This window comes from Paroedura picta, chromosome 10 (assembly GCF_049243985.1).
Source record: "Paroedura picta isolate Pp20150507F chromosome 10, Ppicta_v3.0, whole genome shotgun sequence".
Taxonomy (NCBI): domain Eukaryota; kingdom Metazoa; phylum Chordata; class Lepidosauria; order Squamata; family Gekkonidae; genus Paroedura; species Paroedura picta.
Genome location: NC_135378.1, coordinates 69074365 through 69100623, shown reverse-complemented (window position 1 = coordinate 69100623; position 26259 = coordinate 69074365). Strand labels below are relative to the sequence as shown.

The window sequence follows — 26259 nt, the reverse complement described above, 5'->3', positions numbered from 1 at the left end:
TCGTTGTCTTTATTATAGGTCAGTGAATGGACCCGACTTTGTGAAACCAGCATTCCTCTGGCTGTTGAGGATTTTCTGAGACTGCCTCCTGATCAGCATCAGTGTATTCCTGTGGAAATTCTGCAACTTGAAAAGAAGTTGGGAGAACCTGTAAGAGTTCATAACGATGACAAAATTCGAAGGCAGAAAGTTCAGCAAAACTCACTTACTCAGAAAGCAAGTAACACTTCTTCAGAAGAAAAATCAAGAGAAATTCAGGAATCGCCTCCTGCAAATTTGGAGCAATCATTCTCCAAATTAACTGTGCAAAAAAATCCAGTTTCCACCAGAAGAGAACCTTCTCATATTAGGAAAATGAAAACCTCTGAACTCCCACCTTTGGACCATGTTTTTGCTGAAGGGCTATATTTTACTTTGGCTGATATAGTTCTCTTCCCATGCATTCATCAGTTTTGGGTAAGGGTTAAATTATTTTTCCTCTGTGGTCAGTGTTACCTAGTAGGTGGTAAGAAAGTCCCAGTACTTTAGGTACTATTTATTTATTATATTTATATACCACCCTCCCTGAAGGCTCAGGGTGGTTTACATCGGGGGTCATCAACCCCCGGTCAGCGGCCTGCTACCGGGCCACAAAGGCCTCGGTAACGGGCCGCCACGCCTGCCTCTCCCCCCCCCCCGCAGTGAGAAGCTCACCAGGCCACGAGAGAAATGTAGGTGATTCCTTCTTTAAGTTCCTGCCTCAAAATTAAGCAATGTGTTCCCCTATCCGTCCACTGTTCTTCCACTAGATGTGACAAATGTGATAAGAAAAGGAAACTTTTTGGGCAGCAGGTGGCTCCAAATTCTTAGATTCTTAAACAGAATGTTGTATTCTCTATTTTTTTAGGTTTTCTGCAAAAATCATCAAGACAAAATGTTGGAATTGCCTTTAATATCTAGTTGGTACCAGAGAGTTCAGGAAGTACCAGGAGTAAAGAAGGCAGCAACCAAATGCAGACTGCAGCTTGTCCAGTATCAGGGCTCATCCTCTTCCCAAGCTGAATGCCCACAAAGACCCTGCATAACTTCTGATGATCTGGCAGAGGAGAATGAAGATCCTCAGTTCATAGGTGGTCCAAGACCAACCATGACGAAGTTAATGGTAGCTGAATAATTAAACTTTCTGCTAACCTTCAAAGTGTTTGCTTGTGTTTGGGGTGATAAATATTTGTAGACCCTTAATTAAAGCTTAAGAGCCTCTTGTGGCGCAGAGTGGTAAGGCAGCCATCTGAAAGCTTTGCCCATGAGGCTGGGAGTTCAATCCCAGCAGCCGGCTCAAGGTTGACTCAGCCTTCCATCCTTCCGAGGTCGGTAAAATGAGTAACCAGCTTGCTGGGGGGTAAACGGTAATGACTGGGGAAGGCACTGGCAAACCACCCCGTATTGAGTCTGCCATGAAAACGCTGGAGGGCGTCACCCCAAGGGTCAGACATGACTCGGTGCTTGCACAGGGGATACCTTTACCTTTACCTTTAATTAAAGCTTAAACAATAATCTGTGGATGGTTTAGTTATGAGGTTAAACTGAAAGTTGCATTTCCATATGCTGAAGTCATATTCGGTTAATGGAAGAATAGTTTAACATGTCCTACAATTTGATGACAAGAGCAAAATTAAATCCAAGTATTAGAAACATAACTGATGCACAACATTCTAGCACTGCCCAATCTTTTCTAACCTTATTGATGTTAGTATGATCCTTCTCTTTACAACTATGTGGATGCAACTTATTTTACTAATCTTACAAAAGCCATGCCGTGTGGGCTAGTATTAATCTCATGTTGTTGATGGGAACACCAAGGCTGAAAAATATGCTTGATGCATAGTGAGCTCATAACTAAGTTCATAACTAGGGACTTCTGGGATTCATAACTTTTAGCCTTTCAGTTGCATCTGCCCTCCGTGAATCCACCTCAAAACTGTGTTGTTCCAGGGGGTATCAGCCCAAATTTATGCTTGATTTGAATGCAGTAGCATGATAGAGACCAACAAGAATCAGGGAGTATAAGCTTTTAAGATCCAAAAGGTGCCTTTGTCAGCTTGGCTGCTCAAAAACATATACCTCCAAAAGTAGTTGTTGTAGAGCAGACCAACAAGGCTGTTATCTGAAACTATCTTTATGCTTATAAGTGTAAAGTTTTGGTAAGGTACACAGCAGGATTCCCTAGGAAGTATGATGTGTGTGTGTGTGTGTGAGTGAGTGAATGAAGTACTGCTGAGCAAACTTACTGTTCACTGCAATAGAACAAAGGCATGACTTTTTTGTACCTGGCTTCTGACCACACTGCAATTTCTCCTTAAATACAGGCTAATGGTATTGAAGCAGTGTTTTCCCCTCATCCTAACCCTACCTGGTCCCTAGAGTGGGAAAGTCTACCAGTGGCAGTTAACCCAGGAAAAGGTAGAGATCTGCTGTCTTTTCTATTATTTTTGAATTTCTACTTTGAATTACTTCATTTACCAAGGGATTCTTTGATACTTTGTCATATAAACTGTTGAAAAAATTAGTCGTTAACAGTATTAGATGTAATAGCTATGACATTTCAGAGAACCTTAGTGCCCAATAAAAAGGACACACTGGGGATGGGTATTGGCCCAACTCATAACTTTCCTTGGAGCAAGTTAATGGACACCGTTGAATATAGAAAGTATTGAGCATTTAAATAAACGTTGATAGGGTCAGAACTGGGTGAGGCTCACTATGTAACTGAAAAAGGACTTTAGTATAACCTAGTTTGACAGATGTTTTAATGTACCTTCTAATCCACCTTAGCAGAAAGCATAAACATGTAGTAGCTGTATTAGATAACATATACAAAGCCACTCCCCTGCATACCTATCTCACTTCCAGCGTTCATGGATATCAGCACATGGGCATAAAGTTCAAATAAAGGGTATACTCGTAAATTTCTGGATATTTTCATCCAAATCATGTGGTCAATTTCTGAGTGTTATCTAGAGCGGTGGTCCCTAACCACCGGGCCGTGGCCCAGTGCCTGGCTGCAGCCCGGTGCCGGGCTGTGAAGGCCCTGGTACCGGGCCGCGGCTCCCTCTCCCTGCCCCCCCCCCCCCGCAGTGAGAAACTTCCCAGACAGCAATCTTGCGTCCCGGCAAGCTTCTTTTTGTGGGAGGGGGGAGCAGGAAGCGCGGCCGCCAGCGCAAACGGCATGCGCGGCCACTTTTGTGCATGTGTGCATGCATGGCAGGACCTGCCGCGCATGCGCAAAAGTGCTGCGCATGCATGAAAGTGCCGCGCATGCGCGGCAGCCGGATCACCCTCCGCCCCACCAGTCTGCAGCCTAATAAAGGTTGCGGACCAGTGATCTAGAGTAATGAACATGAAATCTGCTGTTGTGGACTTGTGGTTTTATGTATATTACAGTATCTGAACATCTGTTTGTCAAAGGTAGGACAGACGTTCTGAGGACGTGGTGGGGCATGAGCAGTTGCTCCTGCTTCACACTCTGTGGGTGACCTGTGTAGATCATCCAGTCCAGACCCCATGTTCTAGATAGTTGAGAAGTCCAGTGGCCAAGTTTGTAGATGATACCAAATTACCAGGATGGTAGAAGCTAAAGCTCCAAGAGCATTTAATTTTCAGTAAATGAGGATAAAGTCAGAACTGGCTAAGAATCACTTTGTAGCAGCAGTTTGTAGCAAACTCCATTCTCCTGATTATTAGGGCAGGAGTGGAAAATGAAAGGGCCATATTGTAATATTCTTGTATAGATCTATTTTATGCTCGCATTTGAAGCATTGTGTATAGCTTTAGTTGTTGTTCCTCAAAAAATATATTGCGGAGTGGGGGGAAAGCATAGAAGAGAGGAACTATAGTGGTAAAAGGGTTTAGAGAGAAGATGTCTAAGGAGTGATACAATTGAAGTTTTAAAAGTTATGCACTTTTTAGCTAGCTAGCTGAATAGCTAAAGTGGGCAAAAAGAACTTTCCCTCTCCTGGTGAAGTTGATAAGTCATATATCCAGTAATATATATATATATAATATAATATCAATTTTATCTAGAGCAGTGGTCCCTAACCACCGGGCCGTGGCCCAGTGCCTGGCTGCAGCCCGGTGCTGGGCAAAAGAATTCATGCTTTAGTTCATTAAGTAATTAGTAGTTAAGCTGTGGAAGTAGTGATGGCCGCTAACATAGCTGGGTTTTATTTAAAAATTAGATTAGTGGAGGATAGCACCATCAGTGGCTACTTGCTCTAGGGCTTATATGTGTGTTCATTCTTAATTTTAAAAGATCTTAATTTTTCTTTTAAAAAATAGAATGATCATTTCTAAGATTGTCTAATTGAAGATTATATATATATATATATATATATATATATATATATATATATACACACACATACATACATACACACACATACACACACACATACACACACACATACACACACACACACACACACACACATCATTCAGTTTGTCATACCTCTGCTACGGTACTGAGAAGGAGACATGAAGGAGGCTTAGGGGGATGTGTCACAGACAATAAAGGATTTGTCATGCCAGATCACCAGCACATGGTTTCTAGATATGTATTTGTAGCTTTAAATCAAACTCGAGGAGTTGCATAAATTGTCTAGTGTCCTATAGCCTGTCATGCAAGACTGGCATCACCAGTTGTTCTTTATGGTTATTATCGAGAAGGAAAGTTAAAAGTTAGATTTTCAAAATGCATTTTCTACTTATAAGGCTAGGCAGGCAGTTGAGATTGAGTCAGTATTTATAAAGGCTGAATTTGCATGGCCATTTATTTCTGTAAATGCTGCTTTTAAAATATTTTAACTTCCGGTACATATGACTATGCATGACAAAGGATCTTTTCCAGTAGTGAGCATCTGGATCTTATACCATTAAACATCCCCAGAGCCTGTGTGTTACCAGAAATGCTGTCTTTCTCTTGTCTTGATGCGAGTTCATTCACAGACATCAGAGTTAGGGTGAAAAGCTAGGTTAAAAGATTATAAAAACACTCTATCCTGTTCTCCAATACTCATGATTACTGTGCAGTATGTGCTGATGGTTTTAAGAAACCTAGGGATAATTCTCAAATGTTCATCATTCGTTATCTCAAGACAATTAATATCTGGTTTGTAAGTTGTAAGATGAACTGTATGAACATTTATTTAAGGCCCCAGAAACTCATAACATGAGTTCTAGTTTTTTCTGTGTCTCAGTTAAACAGATATTTCTTGTATGTTCTTAAAATAAACAGTTAGTACCTCCAGCTATTCCTGTAACATCACTGCTGTTTGTGTTCACTTCACAACTGGAGCACCCAGTGCAAAGATAATTTTCTTCATAAGAACTTTAAAAAGGCCATGATACATGCCTTGCAGTCTGTTTAGCCTTAACCGGGAGTTTTAGTATTGGTGCCCCTTGGAAGACACACATGCTAAACAGCTGTGATTTGTTTTTAATTTTAGAAGACTTAGCTGCTATATAAGTTGCATATTTCCAAATGCCCTCAATAAAGCATAGATTGTAAGACGTGTGCCTTATGATAGTCAAGTCTTCTGCAGACACTTCCTGAAACCGGAAGCGGCTGTCGGTTCAAAGTGCTGTCCTGTGGTCTTTAAAGATCTTTGATACATGATGCCATCAAATGTCATATATTTTTTGACTGGGGAGGGGTTCATCTTCCATTTCGGTGTTTAGATCTGTTTAGTGGTGCTATGCAGAGTCGGTGAGGGGTTTATTTCTTTATTATATTTATATATACTGCTCTCCCTTTCAGCTCAGGGCAGTATACATTATAACTCTCAGATGTGGTTCAATACAATGGACTATAAAACTTTTTAAACAGTGAACTTGTATCAATCAGTGTAATTTAATAATAGTACTTAATAACAGCAACAATCTGTGTGATATAACGATATTGAATAACAACAGCTTGGTCTGTCTGCACTGTGGTCTGATTTTGTTAGTGCAGATGATGGGGCTTCTGGTTGGTGGTAGTGGCTTGTTCACTCATCTTGGCTGAATGCCTGGTGGAAGAGCTCCTTTTTGCAGGCCTTGCAGAATTGTTTTAGCTCCAGCAGGGCCCTGATGTCCTCTGGGAGCTTGTTCCACCTGGTGGGGGCCAAGACTGAGAAAGCCATTTTTCTGGTCATTGATAGGCGAGCTTTCCTGGGGCCAGGGATCACCAGTTTATTGGTGGTAGAGCAGCGTAAAACTCTTTGGGGGGCATAGGTGGAGGGGCAGTTTCTCAAATACTCAGGGCTAAGACCACGTATGGCCTTAAAGGTAATTACCAAAACCTTAAGCCTGATCCAGTAGTTAACTGGTAGCCAGTGCAGCTGTTGGAGTATGGGCCCTCCCAGGTGTCCCCGTAAGAACCCTGGCTGCTGCATTCTGCACCAGTTGGAGTTTCCAGACAGGGGGAGGCAGTTCAATAGTGAGCTGTCAAGAAAAGTCATACCCTTCTAAAACCACTGGTTTCAATGGACTTCTAAAATTCTGTTTACGATTGCATGGCCGGTTGGTTCGTCATCTCAGCTGTTCTGTAATTTTAACTTGAACTTTGTAACCTAACGGTTATTCTTGTATTATTTCACTTGTTCCTTCTTACTGCTGGTAAATGACCGTAAGGAAAGATTTTGATTTTGTTCAGTAGTTCAGTAGTTCTGAGTGTTCTAATTTTTATATCCCTTCCTTTCAACTCAATGTGGTTTGCGTTTTAACCCTCATAAAGCATAATAAACACCTTGATTCAAATGTAAACATATTTAAACAGTGAAACTTGTATCAGTGAATTTAACAGTTGGTACCCAACAATCAAGAGCCTCTTGTGGTGCAGTGTGGTAAGGCAGCCGTCTGAAAGCTCTGCCCATGAGGCTGGGAGTTCAATCCCAGCAGCCGGCTCCAGGTTGACTCAGCCTTCCATCCTTCTGACATCGGTAAAATGAGTACCCAGCTTGCTGGGGGGTAAACGGTAATGACTGAGGAAGGCACTGGCAAACCACCCCGTATTGAGTGTGCCATGAAAACGCTAGAGGGCGTCACCCCAAGGGTCACACATGACCTGGTGCTTGCACAGGGGATACCTTTACCTTTATCCATCAATCAACAATTTAGTTTGTCTGCATTGTGGTTCCATTTTCCTGTAGGTGCAGTTAATGGGGGCTTTTGGTTAATGGTTGGTAGCTTGACCAAAAGCCTTGTGGAGGAGCTCCTTTTTGCAGGCCCTGCAGAATTGTTTTAGCTCCGGCAGGGCCCTGATGTCGTCTGGGAGCTCATTCCACCAGGTGGGAGCCTATTGGACATTGCGACAGTCATCCTGATTATAAGTTACCATATAGCTTCCTGAGTTGGCATTGACTTCATAGGTTAGAGCAGGGGTAGTCAAACTGCGGCCCTCCAGATGTCCACAGACTACAATTCCCATGAGCCCCTGCCAGCATATGCAAACGCTGACAGGGGCTCATGGACATCTGGAGGGCTGCAGTTTGACTACCCCTGGGTTAGAGTAATCAGACCAGTGATCTAAAATGAATGCCAGTATTTTCACTACTGTTAGAATTTCCAAACCTTTGTATTCCACTAGAGGGCAGCAAAAATGTGTTTGCCGGAATGGTGTTTTATTTTATTAAAATGGAAAAGAGCATACAAACTGAAGCACTTAACTGTGATTCTTGGTATTGCATTCCAGAAGTAATTGGGAAGGCTTTCCCTGCTTTGATAGAATTCAGTTGATCATTGATGACTCAGTTAAGAGCCTAAAGTTGATAACTGGACTCAGCATTACTGCTGGGGAATCAAGTTAATGCAGCTACAAAAAAAAAAAAAAGTTTCCTTGCAACTAAGTGAATCCTGGAAGATGCCCCCCTACTTTTGCTCAGCCACTCCGTCCGCCATCTGAATCCATGCCATGATAACATCAAAATTAGAATACTATAATGCTTTTTCCATAGCAGCTACCCTTGAAATCAGTTTGGAGACTCCAGTTGGTATAGATCAGGAGCCAGATAAGCACACTCATTATATCCTTTGGGCAGTCACTCTGTTGGCTGCTGATCATCTACTGGGTTCAGTTTAGGGTACTGACCAGCAAGCATAGAAAGCGTAGAAATGTAGGATTGCCTCTCCTATGTCCTACCATGTCAGTTTTGTTCCTCTGGTTAGGGCCTTTTGCAGGCTCTGCAAGCAGGTAAAATCAACAACCACCCAGTTGTGTGCTTTCTCTGTTGTGATCCCCCTCCTGTGTGGAATAGTCTGCATGAGGAGGTCAGGAAGGCTCTTTATGAATGGGAGATAAGATTATTCAGGAGAGCTTTTCTGTAAAGGTAATACGGCTATAACAAAGAAGTTTGGGATTTTAAAAAATCTGTTCTTTTAGAAGGATGATGTTTTTTGTACATGGGCAAAATCATCTGATAAGCTATAGAAACTGAGGTTTTTCTTTGGAGGTTTTAAAGCAAATGGGATGTACCTCTGTGTGTAAGTTGATTCAACTTATTGTGCTGCATTTTGATAAATGGGGTACTTGTTGTAAAGCTTGGAGGGTGTTCTCGCTGTGTTATTTAGGTCTCCCAGTCCCAAAAACTTAACATGTTTTTTGTAATCTCCTAACGGTGCCTAAATATTGAATCCTATTCTCTAATGCAAGATTAAATCAATAAAATCAGAGTTCAGTAGCACCTTTAAGACAAACAAAGATTTATTCAAGGCGTGAGCTTTTGAGTGCAAGCACTCTTCGTTAAATGTGTTGCATTTAGGGAAATTATCATTTAGGTTTGCAGGGATGCTGTTTTCTGAGCAGCTTTGCTGTAAATCTGGAATATTGGATACTATTTGGCATGTTTTATTGACTGTAATAAATAAATATAGCATTGCCTGAGTCAATTGCCTGGTCACAGTTTACATTCAAAAATGGACTCCAGCTTCAAAATGGGAGATAGTAGCTAAGCTGATAGTCACACTTGTGACTTTTGCAGTGATAAAATGTTTGTCTATGGCATTGAGTAATGATATTCTATAATTTCAATACTGTATTTATAATGATATATTTTGTATGTCTTCCTTAGCGGGGTACTGCGTTTATATCTAATCAGGTCAGAATGCTGTGGCAGGCAATTCGGGGCATATCCTGTTGTCTTCACTCCCAAAACCATATTGGGAGCTGAGCCAATCATGTGTAAAGCCTGCCACGGCATCCTCGTCCAAATCCAAATAGAGGCTGTTTGTTCCTGTTTCTCATCTTCAGTGGCTATCATTCCTTTGTGAACACATCACAGTTTCCTTCCAGAGATATTGTGATTTCTCCTGAACTTTTGTTATGGAACAGTCGGCTTTCATCTAGAGAATTTTTTGTTTTGCTTTATCTTGTATTGTTTTCTTCAGTTGCTATTATAAGGATGGTCACGTCACCGAGAAGTACATTTTAACACTAGGTTTCAGAAAGCTTTTTTGTCTGTCAGAAACATGTTTACCGTAATGGGGAATTTCCTGTCATGGCCTGAAAAGTTTAAAAGTTCTTTCTGTGTTCATTAGTGGCTCATTGGATATGAGGAAGATCTGCTTTGGGTGACAGTACTCCATCTCATTAAGTCCATCTGTCTAATCTTTCTAGTGTTCAGAGGTGCTTACTGTACTGGATTCCCTTGATTGGTTGTTTAACTCTTATCTCTTCTTGGCTGTCTTAACTTACCTTCTCATTAGCTGAAGTTCTTCTTGATAGCTTATCAAAAATGGTTTTCAGTCTTCCTGAACCACACCCTGTCAGTTAAGCTATGTAGAGCTGTGAGTAAGCTGGTTTGTAGGAATGCGTAAAACTTTCTAAGGAGGCAGCCAACATGGCTAAACTCCTGTCTCAAATTGGAAAAGCCATGAACTGAGAACAAAGAACTATTTGAAGTAAGCTTCGGATCCCTGCCAAGGGATTCATCTGGCACCAAACAGTATAATTACTTTTGTTTCCTCCTTTGCCATTTTTGTAAATATCTGTTTATTTGAGGTACTTTACACTGCTTTTCCTTACAGCTTAAAGTGGTTTATACAACAATGTTGTATAACATACCATAAAACTGTATGAAAGAGCCATTGATAACAACCAGTAGTGAACTGAAAGATATCCCTGTAAAGCCCCGCAGGACACCACTGTTTTTCAGACTTTGCCTAAAAAGAGTCTGTAGATGACTTATATAGGTCTTCCAGATTCATGGGTCTAGGCCAGCCTTTCTCAACTTTTTTACCGTTGAGAAACCCTAAAGCAGTGTGATGGTACAGAATATGTTTGGGAAACCCACCCAGGGCCCCTCCCCTTCCCACCCTCTCCAGACCTATCATTGACTATTTTGGGAAGGGGGAGGCAGGTTGACATGACTATATATGGTTGTATCACCAGATAAATAATTGTTTAATTAAAAATATTAAAAATTTATTCACTCCCACCCATTTGGGAAATCCACCCAGGGCTGTCAAGAAACCCCAGGGTTTCACAACACTCTGGATGAGAAAGCCTGGCCCAGGCTATGAAGAACTTTAAAGGGTAAAAGCTTTCTATCGTTTAAAATGCTTAAGTCAGAAAAGTGGTCTTTTAAAGAATTTCTAGGTATATTGCAGGTGTTGGTGTTTGAAAGGCTTTGCATACTCGGCTGAGTACAGGAGGGATGATCTTCCTGGGAGCGTTGAAACTGGTGTCACTGCAGAGCCCCCATAGCTGGCCCACCATAAGAGCCACACCCTGTGAAGGGCATCTTACCAAAGTGACTTGCATATTTTTAGTCATGTTAGTAGCTAGCATTTGGGCATTCCAAGAATAAACTGACTGTATCAAATAGGTTGCACTTCCATATTCAGTGTATTAAGGATGCCAACAAATCTTATCACACTATGCAAATATTAACATTGTGAAGTGTATTTATTTATTTATTATTAAACTTTTATACCGCCGTTCCCTTAGGCTCACGGCGGTTTACAAGATAAAAATTACAATAAAACCCATAGTTAAAACCATTAAAACCAATCAACACTATCAATGTTATCGAGGTAAGGCAACAGGCGAGCACTAGCTAACCCCACTACCCCCCCCCCCAAACCGCCCCGTTGAAAAAGAAAAGTGGGGAAGATTGTAAGAACGTGAGACTACACTGCAAATTCATTCTGGTGCATGGTAGTGTGGTTAGAGCAGGGGTAGTCAAACTGCGGCCCTCCAGATGTCCATGGACTACAATTCCCAGGAGCTCATGCTGGCAGGGGCTCCTGGGAATTGTAGTCCATGGACATCTGGAGGGCCGCAGTTTGACTACCCCTGGGTTAGAGTGTCAGACTATGATCTCTGGGAGCCGTGCTGTGCCATAGAAGCTTGCTTGGTGATCTTACGCCTCTGTCTGTCTCTCTCTTGCACGCACGCATCCACACTCACACACAGAGTCTAACCTACTATCCAGAGTTGTTATGAGGATTAATGAACAAGAAAATAATGTATGCTGCTTTGGATTGTCATTCTGAAGTAAGGTGGGGTATAAGTGACACAAATAAACCAGAGAAATGATGATAAAATGAGATTTTGCAAGCAAAAAAAGAAAAAGAAAAAAGGTACATTCTGAAACACTACCTGAAATGCCAGGTTTGGAGATGGAACGGTGAATTGACTCAATCTACATGCAAATAAGATCTAAATAACATGAGAGGACAGTCTAAATTGGGTATGTCTAAAATTGGTATGAAGCGATGTTGGTAACGTATTGCTTGCAAAGTGCAGGGAGGGTGCACTTTGTTTCAAGCCTTGAATCGTTTATGGAAAAATAGATACAGGAAATCTTTTCTGCTGAAATTGCTTATTGTTTCCATCTGCCTTTGTGGTATTAGATACCCAAATTAAGATCCACCACCCTATTTAACAGGGTCAGACATTTATCTAGTTTCTGCTTTCAAGTTTTAAAACTAAGGTTTAGTGTTTATGAATTTAGAATTTATATTGGAAGGTAGTGAGTAAACAGCATTACTTGAACAAAATACCAAATGAATCTAAAGGATTTCATTGTTCCCAGTTCGTAATCTCTTCAAAATGGCTCTTTGATACATAATGTTTTCATTATGCTAATTAAAAGTCAGACTACTGTGTATACATTAATGATGATGGTTTAAATTATTTCTAGTTTAAAAGACTCTGGCCCAGATTATTTGGAACAGCTTCTGAAAAGTTAATTTTTGGCACACTCCATACATAAAATTTCTTCTCAAAGCACTGTTTGGAAAACATTCGACAGCAAAAACAAATGTGAAATTGATCGGGTCACTTTCAAACAGGAATTCTTATTATAGCTAGATTGACCTCTCCCTTAATTCCAAGATAAATTTCTAAGACTTCTAGTGTATAAGGGTAATGTAGAAAATGTACAGTCATCATTCATAAATGTTTACTTTTCAAAGTGTAATATAAACTGAAAATGTGAAAATGTAAACTGTTTGACTTGATGCTGACTTGAGGTCCTTTCTGGAGAAGAAGCTATTGTAAGTTTCAGGGCTAGATTAGAACACCGACCATAACATGAAGAGTACATTACATGTCCAGAAATTCATAGGTTAAAGACATAGAAGACAATTGTGAGGGGAAATTGAAAGATGGCGCCAACACGGTGCAAAGGTCAAACTGAAGGACAACAAAGGTTGTCTTTCTATTTTTCTATAGATGGCAGAAGAATGTTTATAAGAATCTACTTAGCATATTTAAGTAGCATGAATGCATATTTTATCTGTATACAAAAACAATCGTCTCCCATTTTTTGTGAGAAAGATAAATTCTTAATTATTTTAAATAAATAAAAATAACTTCGTTTATTTCAATTTTTAGGGTAATTTTTTTTATTATTCGTCCACCAGCTCCTGGTATTGTCATTACCTTGTTAAGTCCCTTTTAGAGACACAGGCTTGTGCATGTAGAGTGGGACTTTTCCCTTTTATTTCATTCAGCTCAACAGGTACCTCTTTACCGTGAGTTTTCCTTAACACTTATTTGTAGGTAACTCAAGCACAATAATAAAATGTTGCTGCAGGATAGATTTTGGCCTAGTGCCAAGCTACGGTTTTGTCAGGTATATTTATGACTGAAGTTGATGGTAGAATATGTGCACATATAGACAAAGACCATCTAGTACAAAGTCCTTAAAGCCTGCAGCAACAGATTATGACATGGCTTTGATATGAGGCAGGGTTTCATGGCTCAATACCTGACAGATAACCAAAACAAAGAACCTACTGTAAATCTGTCATCCCTCATTGGCAACAGAAATTTTTAGATAGGAAATGACAGGAAGGGAGAATGAAATCTTTTGGCCTTCTGGCATTAAATGACGCTCTATTTATAAAACTGATCAGACTTAACATGATAACTTTTACTTTTTTTTTCTTTTTTAAAAAGTTCACGTTAGGATGAAATGTTCCTGAGCGAACCTGTCTGATTTCAAAAACAAGGAATGATGTGAGAACTCACATTAAAGTAGGCTTACAAGATACTTATTTGCCTAGGAAAAGAATCCAAGGGATGAAAATATATTTGTACTTCATGTTCCTTGATCATGAGACCTTAAGACTCTTAGCATTTTAGGTTCAAAATGATTCTCAAAAATATACTCCTTTATTCTGCCCTCACCCCGCACACATTCCTCAGTCAAAATTCTTCTGGCTTGATTCAGATGTAACATTCCTTATCACACAACCATATTAAATTGGAGACACGACTCCCTCCTCGCTCCATTATCATTAGAACTCCCTTTTGGAGGATGATTTTATACTTAACTTCAAATGAACTAGGAGCCGTTTTGGTCAACATTAAAAAGGAAAAGAGAAACTGGGCTGTATATTCCTGAGACAACCTCATATACAGGGGCTGTTAATGTTTGCATTCTTGAAAGTGATGAATAAAAAAGAATTTGTCAGTATTTGTATTCTACAGCAGTGGTCCCCAACCTTTTTATCACCGGGGACTGGTCAACACTTGACAATTTTACTGAGGCCCGGGGGGGGGGTCTTTTGCCAAGGGACGTCACCACCGCCTGAGCCCCTGCTCCACTTGCTTTCCTGCCAGCTCCCCTGACTCCCTGACACCCACTGGGGGGCGCTGCCAGCAGCTGCGCAGTGCCATGCCAAGGGAGAACCCCAGCCATGGCGGCCACTGGAGAGCACCAAAGGTGAGCTGGCGGCAGAGTGGCAGGGCAGCCCCCCGGGGCAGCAGTCGGGGAGGAGGACAAGGAGGAGCGGTACTGACTGATCCATGGACCGGAACTGGTCCCCAGACCGGGGGTTGAGGACCGCTGTTCTACAGTATACTTTAAAACTAAGGAAGCTTGTGCCAATGGCATTTCTGCAAATAGTACCAAGAGAATTTGTGCAAGGTGAAGGTGCAGACCTTTAGCACCCTCCTCATTGCCTCACTGTGCTTAGGAAGCAAGGAATAACTTTTCTATACCCACTGCAATTGCTTACCTGTAACCATACTCATTGTCCTATGGTGTCTACTTCTCATGGTAATGTAAGTGCGACTTTCTGGGCGAAGGGGCCCAACAGTAATGACACACAAAACCACCCATTTTGTGTATTTCACTTAGGCTGTGCTGTATCTCAGAGGAACTTGGTAGTTTTGGTAGTTTTACTTAGTTCCCCAGAGGCTTTCTGTCCAAGCAATTTACAAGCCCAAACCTGCTTAGGTTTAAGAGGAGAACATAGGCACATACCTTCATGATATGCTTTGCTCTACTCATCCAAGTCCTACTTTTAAAGCTGCACAGTGAGTGTTTGGAGAGGCCTTCATCTTCAAGAAAGCCAGTGCTTGATTTGCCTTTGTTCATTCCAAACTGCTGTTCCCAAACAGTTCCTAAGAACTTTTCTGAACTCCTTGGATTGCTATTTTTATATTTCCATCAGAGTTAGGGACTAAATCCCTTTTAAAAGTACATCCAGTTTTTTGTTTCTTTTGACACTGTTTCAACAGGCTTGATTGTTTCAAAGAGATTGTTGCTGGCGAGGCTGGTTCTGTCTATTTATTGTAACTGGCAGGACTTCCAAGTAAGGTCACTTCCAGGTCTCTCCTGCAAAAGGCAGGTCTCCTCGTGGCAGCAAGCTTTCAATTTAATTCTGCCTAGGAGGTTCAGAAGACAGTAATATAGACATATTATCTCAGCAACCATGTTAGGTCTTGTTTGCAGTCAAATTCTAGATTGCTGATGCTTGAGATATATAAAAATTATAATTTGATCTTGAACTGAAAAATAAACTTGGGTCACTGTAAATAATCAGCATGTCTCGTTACATACAGGCATATACAGAAAGACTGGTTACTGCTCGGAGGAGTTGAATTTGACCCAGGGCAGGGCAAATCTAAGAGAAAAAAGCAAGGCTAATAAGATGAACTTTCTCTAAATGCAGTTACATGAACATAAGTTTAATGTCTGTTGCTGGTGAGGTGTCTGGGTTAAGCCATAATGTGATTGATTATTCTAATACTGTGGAGGTGAGAATAGTTCACATATTTGGTGAGTAGATTATTTTGGCTACCTCATGACAAGGAAGGACTCCCTGGAGAAGAGCTTAAGGCTGGTAGCGATTGAGGGCAAAAGAAGAAGGGGACGACAGAGAATGAGGTGGCTGGCTGGAGTCACTGAAGCAGTCGGTGCAAATTTAAATGGATTCCGGGGAATGGTAGAGGACAGGAAGGTCTGCAGGATCATTGTCCATGGAGTCGCGATGGGTCGGACACAACTTCGCACCTAACAACAAGAAGATTATCTGAGTTTAGGTTACTTTACCAGCAGAATGTATTATGATCACTTTATAATATTTTATGATAGTTATAACTATTGTTGTTATGTGCGAAGTCGTGTCCGACCCATCGCGACCCCATGGACAATGATCCTCCAGGCCTTCCTGTCCTCTACCATTCCCCGGAGTCCATTTAAGTTTGCACCTACTGCTTCAGTCACTCCATCCAGCCACCTCATTCTCTGTCGTCCCCTTCTTCTTTTGCCCTCGATCTCTCCCAGCATTAGGCTCTTCTCCAGGGAGTCCTTCCTTCTCATGAGGTGGCCAAAGTATTTGAGTTTCATCTTCAGGATCTGGCCTTCTAAAGAGCAGGCAGGGCTGATCTCCTCTAGGACTGACTGGTTTGTTCGCCTTGCAGTCCAAGGGACTCGCAAGAGTCTTCTCCAGCACCAGAGTTCAAAAGCCTCAATTCTTTGACGCTCGGCCTTCCTTATGGTCCAACTTTCGCAGCCATACATTGCAACTGGGAAGACCATACCCTTGACTAAACGCACTTTTGTTGGCAGGGTGATGTCTCTGCTTTTTAGGATGCTGTCTAGATTTGCCATAGCTTTCCTCCCCAGGAGCAAGCGTCTTTTAATTTCTTTGCTGCAGTCCCCATCTTCAGTGATCTTGGAGCCCAGGAAAATAAAATCTGTCACTATCTCCATTTCTTCCCCTTCTATTTGCCAGGAATTGAGAGGGCCGGATGCCATGATCTTTGTTTTCTTGATGTTGAGTTTCAAGCCAACTTTGGCACTCTCCTCCTTCACCCGCATCAACAGGCTCTTTAGTTCCTCTTCACTTTCTGCCATTAGAGTGGTATCATCTGCATATCTGAGGTTGTTGATATTTCTCCCTGCAATCTTGATCCCAATTTGTGACTCCTCTAATCCCGCATTTCTCATGATGTGCTCTGCATACAAGTTAAATAGGCAAGGCGACAGTATACAGCCTTGCCGAACTCCTTTCTCAATTTTGAACCAGTCAGTGATTCCATGTTCAGTTCTCACTGTTGCTTCTTGACCTGCATATAAATTTCTCAAGAGACAAATAAGATGTTCTGGTATTCCCATCTCTTTAAGAACTTGCCACAATTTGTTGTGCTCCACACAATCAAAGGCTTTAGCATAGTCAATGAAGCAGAAGTAGACGTTCTTCTGGTACTCCCTAGATTTCTCCATGATCCAGCGTATGTTGGCAATTTGATCTCTAGTTCCTCTGCCTCTTCGAAATCCTGCCTGTACTTCTGGAAGTTCTCGGTCCACGTATTGCTGGAGCCTAGCTTGTAGGATTTTGAGCATAACTTTGCTAGCATGAGAAATTAGTGCGATGGTGCGGTAGTTTGAACATTCTTTGGCATTGCCCTTCTTTCGGATTGGAATGTAAACTGACCTTTTCCAATCCTGTGGCCATTGTTGAGTTTTCCAAATTTGCTGGCATATTGAGTGTAGCACTTTTACTGCATCGTCCTTTAAGATTTTGAATAGTTCAACTGGAATGCTGTCACTACCACTAGCTTTATTGTTGCTCAGACTTCCTAAGGCCCATTTGACTTCACATTCCAGGATGTCTGGCTCCAGGTCAGTAACTACCCCATTGTGGTCATCAGGGATGTTAAGCTCGCTCTTGTATAGTTCTTCTGTATAATTTTGCCACCTTTGTTTGATCTCTTCTGCTTCTGTGAGGTCCCTACCATTTTGGTCCCTTATCATACCCATCTTTGCATGAAACATTCTCTTCATATCTCCAATTTTCTTGAAAAGATCTCTGGTCCTCCCCATTCTATTGTTTTCTTCTATTTGTTTGCACTGTTCATTTAAGAAGGCATTCTTATCTCTTCTAGCTTTTCTCTGGAATTCTGCATTCAATTGGGTGTATCTTTCTCTTTCTCCCTTGCCTTTCACTTCCCTTCTCTCCTTAGCTATTTGTAAAGCTTCCTCAGACAGCCATTTTGATTTCTTGCATTTCTTTTTCTTTGGGATGGTTTTAGTTGCTACCTCTTGTACAATGTTGCGAACCTCCGTCCATAGTTCTTCAGGCACTCTGTCTATCAGATCTAATTCCTTAAATCTATTTGTCACCTCCACTGTGTATTCGTCAGGGATATGATTTAGTTCATACCTGAGTGGCCTAGTGCTTTTCCCTACTTTCTTCAATTTAAGCCTAAATTTTGCAACAAGAAGCTCATGATCTGAACCACAATCAGCTCCTGGTCTTGTTTTTATTGACTGGATAGAACTTTTCCATCTTTGGCTGCAGAGCACATAGTCAATCTGATTTCTGTGTTGACCGTCTGGTGATGTCCATGTGTAGAGTCGTCTCTTGGGTTGCTGGAAAAGAGTGTTTGCTATGACCATTGTATTCTCTTGACAAAATTCTACCAGCCTGTGCCCTGCTTCATTTTGTACTCCAAGGCCAAACTTGCCTGTTATCCCGGTTATCTTTTGGCTTCCTACTTTAGCATTCCAATCCCCCATGATGATAAGCACATCATTTTTGGGCGTTGCTTCTAGAAGGTGTTGTAGGGCTTCATAGAACTGATCAACTTCATCCTCTTCAGCAGCAGTGGTTGGGGCGTAGACCTGGATCACTGTGATGTTGAATGGTTTGCCTTGGATTCGAACTGAGATCATTCTGTCATTTTGGGGATTGTATCCCAAGACTGCTTTTCCTACTCTCTTATTGATTATGAAGGCTACTCCATTTCTTCTGCGAGATTCTTGTCCACAGTAGTATACCTGATGGTCATCTGAATTAAATTCACCCATTCCTGTCCATTTTAGTTCACTGATTCCTAAAATGTCGATGTTCAGTCTTCTCATTTCTTGTTTAACCACGTCCAGCTTGCCTTGATTCATGGATCTGACGTTCCAGGTTCCTATGGAATAAAAATCTTTACAGCATCGGACTGTCTTTTCGCCACCAGTTACTTCCACAACTGAGCGTCCTTTCGGCTTTGGCCCAGCCGCTTCATTCATTCTGGCGCTACTCGTACTAGCCGTCTGCTCATCCCCAGTAGCATATTGGACACCTTCCGACCTGAGGGGCTCATCTTCCAGCGTCATATCGTTATGCCTATTGGAACTGTCCATAGAGTTTTCATGGCAAAGATACTGGAGTGGTTTGCCATTTCCTTCTCCAGTGGATCACCTTTTGTCAGAGCTCTCAGCTATGACCTGTCCGTCTTGGGTGGCCCTGCACGGCATAGCTCATAGCTTCACTGAACTACGCAAGCCCCCTTGCCACAACAAGGCAGCGATCCTTGAAGGGGGAGTTATAACTATTACAGTCTACTTACGTTAAGTTATGAAGAAACAAGGTTCCATGTATTGTTTATGTTCCATGTGAACTGCCCTGGGCCTCAGGGAAGGCCAGTATGCAAATATAATAAATAAATAAATAAATAGAATAAATAAATACATGTGTTTTCTAGTGTTTTAGATGCTTTCAATTGCATGTTTCTCCTATAAGATCTGTGTTCCCTTTGGCATATCTCTTAATTTGAAATCCGTTAGAGATGTGTTTCTTGCATCATTTCTCCCTGTAGCATTTCTTCATTAGCAGGCTTAATTATTGTTTTCTGTTAAAAGATGTGAAGAAATGAAGCTTTTGAAATGTGTTGATTTTAAGATCCTAATTAAATACTGCTTGATTAGTCTCTGTCACTCTTCTTTAGGAATTCTGAAAAATGTTTGAACATGGCCATCCATGCGTCATGACCAGGCTTCCTCTTTATGGGTTAATAGCTTTAGTTGAACAGGGGTCGGAGGCAAAGCGCCTCCGACGCGTCAGGCCGCCGGCAAGGGAGCCCCCGGCAGCCGCGCAGAGCCGCTTCAGGCCGCCGCCAAAGGGAACCCCCGGCAGTCGCGCGGAGTGCGGCTGCCGGCAGCTCCCTGCCCGAATGCCGGGGGCTCCATCTTCTAGCGCCCGCTGCATTAAGCTGCAGCGGGCTTGATTTCTAGTTTTAGTATATTTGCAAAGGTTTGTTTTAAAATAAGGCGTGGTTTTCCAGCATGCATATGTTTTCGACTAATGGTTGGAAAAAGCTACTGAAAGTGTGGCTTCTCATACCTTATACCCTTGTTTTTCATTGTCCCATTAAAAAATATACCAGAAGTAAATAAATGGAAAAACTTTTACTTGTTATATTTTTTTAGTCACTTTAAAGTGCTTGTAAAATATTACTGAACGGATATGTCTTCACCCAAAAGTTCTTATATGGAAATCTTTTATTTTGATTTGTGTTACATTTTGAAAATATTCATATACACGGTGTATTTCAGGCCAAATATTATCTTCAGGTTGGCAAACACTTAGTTACATACTTAGGTTTATATATATGTTATAATTCATGCTCAATTTGGCAGCAATCCTGAAAACACTTCTACTGTGAATAGTTTACTGAAGGCTATGGCAAGGTTTATGAACAAGTGATTTCTTACATGAATCTTTTCATGATCCAACAAAGCAATTTTTACATTCAAAAAGGATACTTTGTGTGCTCCTGGAAGTCTGTAATTAAATTTGAGTCCAGTATCACCTTAGAAACCACCTGGAAGTCTTCAGCACAGCTGTGCTCCAATCTCATATCACAGCTGTGCTCCAACCTCCTTCCTCACCCCTCTTGTGGTGGGGGATGAATGGGGGGTTTTCCACCATGTTGGTATTTTTATGTCTTTTAACGGGGTTTTTAATGGGGTTTTATAAGACTTTGTAACTTGCCACGAGCCGATTCGGAAGTGGCGGGGAATAAATATAAATATAAATATAAATATAAATATAAATATAAATATAAATATAAATATAAATAATAGCCTTGTATGACCCCGGTACGCTTTCAGAAATCTGTACAGTGGGACAAACTAGTGTCAGGATGGGTTTTAAACCATCTCTTTAATTACAAAAAAACCCTTTCTTAAAGCAGTTTCTAAAAGGAAATTGTAAAATGGAATTTCTTCCCTTGTTATTGGGCCCATTACATACCTGCAAGTAAATTAAGAGTTTAAAGTCCTAGCCTTATCTCTCTCTCTTTACACACGTGTCCATACGCATGCACACGTACACACACACCACTTCTCCATATCCATACTATAAATTGCTCCAAGGTGTTCCCACATCGGGACCAAGGAGGGCGGCAATCTGTTTCTACCAGCTGCTTGAAGTCTATGGTTTATTCTTATTTTAATGGGGTCCATTTTATTACTTAGTATTTTTGTTGTATTGTAACTAACATGTTGTAAGTTGCCCCGGGATGTAAGTGAGGGTTGGGATATCAATCAAATAATAAAATAAATAAAATAAAAAATGTATGCAGGGAAAAAATAGGCCAAAGTGGACAGGGAAATACATACACAAATGTCTGAACTACTGCCTTTAATTATAAGCTAACCTGAAGACCCAACCGTTTGAATAATAGTGTGCTGTAATTTGGTTGGGTGCCTCATCCTATGATTGCTTGAACTGCGGAGTGCCAACACAAGCTTGTGCCATGCTATAATGCTTAAAATAATGCTTCCTGCAGAAACAAATAACATGTCTTTCTTTTGTTTGCAAGCATACCTAAAACATTGCCTTGATATCCCTTCTGCTTGGTTTTCCTGCACTGGCAGGCCATCGCTTTCCCTGAACGGAAGCTCAGATATACCATTGTTTGAAATTAGTGTGTTTTAGTATTGAGTTGTAATAATTGCATGTTGGAATAAAAATATGTCTTAATTTTGCATAGTATAGTGGTTATTTATTGGAGTATGTTTCATACCAAAATGCTCCAAAATATTCATTTCCTTTTCCAATTCATCTTGTCCTAGCATCTAAAAGGACAGGACATGCCGTTCCATTTAAATTCTGTCAGTTAAATTTAGAAAGTGTTTGTTACCGACTAGAAGATTACTGTGTTTGGAAAATTAACTAGAAACAGACTAAGCCTATCTTGAAAGATTATATGATCCAGACATAACACAAAAAGCTGAAACTTGCGTGTGCATAATTAAAAGCACATTCCCCCAAAGGCTTTTCTATATGGTGATGATAATATTGGAGATACCTGTTTATGCTAAGACTCAGAAATCCATTTTAGAGTTAGTTTTTTTTATTTTTTTTTATTTTTTTTTGCTGTGGATATGAGTAACATTTTTCTGCTCACAGTTAATTTAGATTAGGGACAAGCCAAATTGAGAACAATTAACTAGATAATTATTTCATCACAGCTCAAAGATTTAGGGCAGTGGACTGGTTTAAGGCAAGAAAACCCCCAGAAAACTAGGTTAAGAGAGAGCGAATGAATGAAAATATAATACCTGACTAGTTTCTACATCAAACATAGGAAAGCCAATAACCAGGTGGGGATCCTCTGGTTTTACAGCTCATCTCCAGGAGACAGAAATCGGTTCCCCTGGAGAAATTGGCTGTCTAGAAACGTACTTGTATAAATGATTAAAGTCTGAGATCTGTACTGTGGCTTATTTTATGTAGGTTCCTATTATGTACGTAATTTTCATCCTGCTTAATGTCATGTTAATACTTACACTATTCTTCAGTTTTTCTGGTGGTTCCTAACTTCTACGATCCTAATGCAGTGGTTACGGAATGTCCCATTTTGTTGATTGTACTGACTCACTACATGTAATCCACCTTGATTCCTGATGAGAAATACAGACTACAGATATAATGTAAATAAAATACAATAAAAAATAAAATCCAGTAGAAAGCATGCTGCTCAGATCTGCCTGACAGTGTCATTGCAAGAAATAGCTATCCCAGAGTTGTTATGCACAAATTGTGAGGTACATAGCATTTCAGCTGCAAGTGCATGTGGAATAATCTAGGGCAGGGGTAGTCAAACTGCGGCCCTCCAGATGTCCATGGACTACAATTCCCAGAAGCCCCTGCCAGCAAATGCTGGCAGGGGCTTCTGGGAATTGTAGTCCATGGACATCTGGAGGGCCGCAGTTTGACTACCCCTGATCTAGGGCAAGGGTAGTCAGCCTGCGGTCCTCCAGATGTTCATGGACCACAATCCCCATGAGCTCCTGCCAGCAAACGCTGGCAGGGGCTCATGGGAATTGTAGTCCATGAACATCGGGAGGACCACAGGTTGACTACCCCTGATCTAGGGTACCTTATTCTGTCTGTTTGAACTTTTAAAATCTGTTTTCATTTGTCTTGAGTCTCAGTGATAAAGGACAACTATAAATAAATGTATAAGTCACTGTGAACTGTGGCCAGTAGAGGTTTTAATCATGCACATATTTTGTATTCTAGGCTAATCAAATGTAGCCAGAGAGGTTCACAAATTATGCTTGGCTTTAGTAAGTAGTTATAGTTTGTTGGAGGCGCTGTCCCTTCAAACTCCCCCCCCCCCAATTCGCTGGCATGTACGGAGTCCCAACTTTGACTGAGAATGCCAATCAGAGATTGGACCACAGAAATTAATTCCATATTGAAATTAATTCCATATTGGAATTGTGTGGAATTCAGACTTAGAAAAAGGGAACAGTGTTATATAATATTTTGTATATTGATATTGATGGTTATGTAGCTGATTAGTAACAGGAATTAACAGGAATGTAAGAAACACTTTCTGAAATAGCTGAGCATTTAATGACCTCTTTAAAACTTCTAATGGTATTGGAGTGGACATGTACTATTCAACAGCATCCCACCCTCCTGCCAAGTCAATGTTGCGTAGCAGTTAAAATTTCAAAACAGGATCTGGAACACCCAAGTTTGAATCACTACGCAACCACAGAATCCCTGAATGACCTTGGACCATTCTCAGCCTCACCTAGGGTTCTGTGAATAAAGTGGAGAAGAGAATGATGTCAACTGCTTTGTGTACCCATTTGTGGAGAAAGTCAAGATAGAACTGAAATAAATATTGGATATAGCTGGAGATGGGATCAGATACACTATTGATTGGTCAGTGAGAAGAAGTGAGGGAAGCAAGGAAAGGTGAGGATATGGAGGTTGCCAGGAAGAGGGAAAGAAAATAGTGTGGGGAAGTTGATACAGGGGAAAATAAGGTACCCTCCCTACAAGTCCTTGCAGGTTCCCCACCACACAACTGGGCTTCAGTTTCCTGGGTGGAGGGAAGAAGGAAAAACTGAAGACAGTAGCAGATGAAGATAGGGGGCTGGTGGGTGAGAGGAGAGAAGGAAAAGGGAAGAGGGGCTTTCAGTGAAGGGGGAAATACATTGGGGGAAAGAGAAATGAGATGCCCCCCACAGGTTTTCTACTACACTTTATTACTATGGTAGTTTGTATGCCTTTTTAGTTAGAATAATACTAGGAGCAATATGGAACAGTAACATCCTCATAAGCTCATAACCTAGTTTTAAATTTAACTCTAAGGTACAAGAAGATACGTACCATGGAAAAATAACTTGTTTAATTATTTTGATTAATGCTAACCTTGGCTTTATGTATATTCCCTAGAATCAGCTATTTATATCAGGGCAAAGTTCACCCTGAAACCTAGTTATCCTTCATGACAGATGGATTTTCTTTGTCTAAATAAGCAAGCTTTTGTAAATTCTTTATTAATCCTATTTCCACGTTAGCATGGTTTATTTATGATAGCATGGTTTATTTTTTGAATGTAAAAAATATTGCTTGTCTATATGGATTGATATGGAGTTTTAGAACTTGTCTATTACAATCTCTCTTGTTAGCTCATGTTTTTAAACCAATAAGTTAAAGAGAATATGTGAAGGTTTGAAAAGACAATAGATCATAATATAATTAACTCTCAAAGTGAGTGTATTCAGAACCTACCGCTCAGCTTCCTTCATTGTATAACTTTTATTTTTGGTAGAAAAACATGCCTTATGAAGGCCACCGTTTGGCCTTCATAAAAGCATTAAAAGAAGGCTTAGCAGTGTAAGGGGGAGGATTTTGGTCCCATTGGTTGAGAAAGTTGAAGGCAGTATTTGAAAGTCTTCTCCAAGTACTGGTAGGATGATCAAGACAAGGCCATTAAGTTTTATGGAACTTGCATTCATTGTGCCATTTTTGATACTAAAGATGTTGAAGTTTCAGCATAGATTTATGGTTTTGTAATTATTTTATCAACTTGATGGACAGCCTATGTGTATTTAAATAGGCTGTATGATCTTTAAGAGATGTCTGGTTGCCTACAAAAAGTTTTGGGTTTTTAACACAACTAAGTGATGACCAAAGTATATATATTTTTAAATCTCAATTTTAATTCTCAAAAGACTGGAGCACTGAGTTGGGCTGGTGTCCAGACTCTCAGTAGTGAGCAAAGCCTTATTTTCCACCCACATCTTGGCCTCTCTTCCAAAAGCTAATAAAGGGATTTATAGCTGCTTTGGCATGTTATCTTAATAACACAAGGAGTAATGCAAAAGCCCACCCTGGAAAGACTGCTTAGCACAAGAGTTCTAGGTGGTTTTTTGACATTGCATTAATGGATCACTAGACTGGGGAGTTCCTATAAATCATAGTATTCTAAACTCTGAGTCTCAGGAACATGTGCCTGATTTTTCTCTTTATTTTAGTCGAAATAGCTGGGTTTGATATTTGTGTAAGCATGAATTAACAGTGCTGGAGAAAAAAGAGGGCCTATGTTTATGTCAAATCTGTGTTCTGAAATTTTAATATAGTATTTAACAAATATTGCAGAAGCAAATCAGACTATTTTGAGTTGAAAATGTACTACAATATTAGAAAATAACAATTTATGAAGTTGTTAGTAAATCACACATAAAGATGTTAAAATGTTAATTAGAAACAGATATAGATGACTGAATTCAGGTTGTGTTTTTACTTGTGTTTTACAACAGAATTAAGATCTCTTTTGTGTAGAACGTGTACTAGATTTTCACATGTAGGTAGGGTTGCCAGGTCCTCCCTGGCCACTTTGGGGGGGGGGGTGAGGGAATAGGGTTGAGAAACTCCTTTATATTTCAAAGTGAATTTTGAAAATATTTGCAAGGTAGTATATAGAATTTTTAGAGCCTCTTGTGGCGCAGAGTGGTAAGGCAGCAGAAATGCTGTCTGAAGCTGTCTGCCCATGAGGCTGGGAGTTCAATCCCAGCAGCCGGCTCAAGGTTGACTCAGCCTTCCATCCTTCCGAGGTCGGTAAAATGAGTACCCAGCTTGCTGGGGGGTAAATGGTAACGACTGGGGAAGGCACTGGCAAACCGCCCCGTATTGAGTCTGCCGTGAAAACGCTAGAGGGCGTCACCCCAAGGGTCAGACATGACCCGGTGCTTGCACAGGGGATACCTTTACCTTTACCTTTTATATAGAATTCTAATTCTTATAAATAAAATAACCTTTGCATGCTCCATTGAGATCTCATAGATCTAAGTGTATAGGTATTTCTTTAAGCAGTATTTGATCTTTTGCATTGAAATGCCAACAAAACCCATAGTATGATTAAGCTCATTTTAGAACAGAAAAAATTGGCAGTATGATGAATAAAAATGGAGAGAGAATATT

At 40.7% G+C, this 26259-nt stretch overlaps 1 protein-coding gene across 12 annotated transcripts in view; it reads left to right on the top strand.

The window, feature by feature from the left end:
* Positions 1 to 26259, top strand: part of GSTCD (glutathione S-transferase C-terminal domain containing) — a 49644-nt gene that overhangs the window by 5225 nt on the left and 18160 nt on the right. For all 12 annotated transcript variants that reach the window (XM_077300709.1, XM_077300699.1, XM_077300703.1 and 9 more), the window contains 3 exons: positions 19 to 456; positions 887 to 1141; positions 2346 to 2439. In XM_077300709.1, the coding sequence (XP_077156824.1) occupies positions 19 to 456; positions 887 to 1141; positions 2346 to 2439 (787 nt within the window). The remainder of the gene's footprint in view (positions 1 to 18; positions 457 to 886; positions 1142 to 2345; positions 2440 to 26259) is intronic.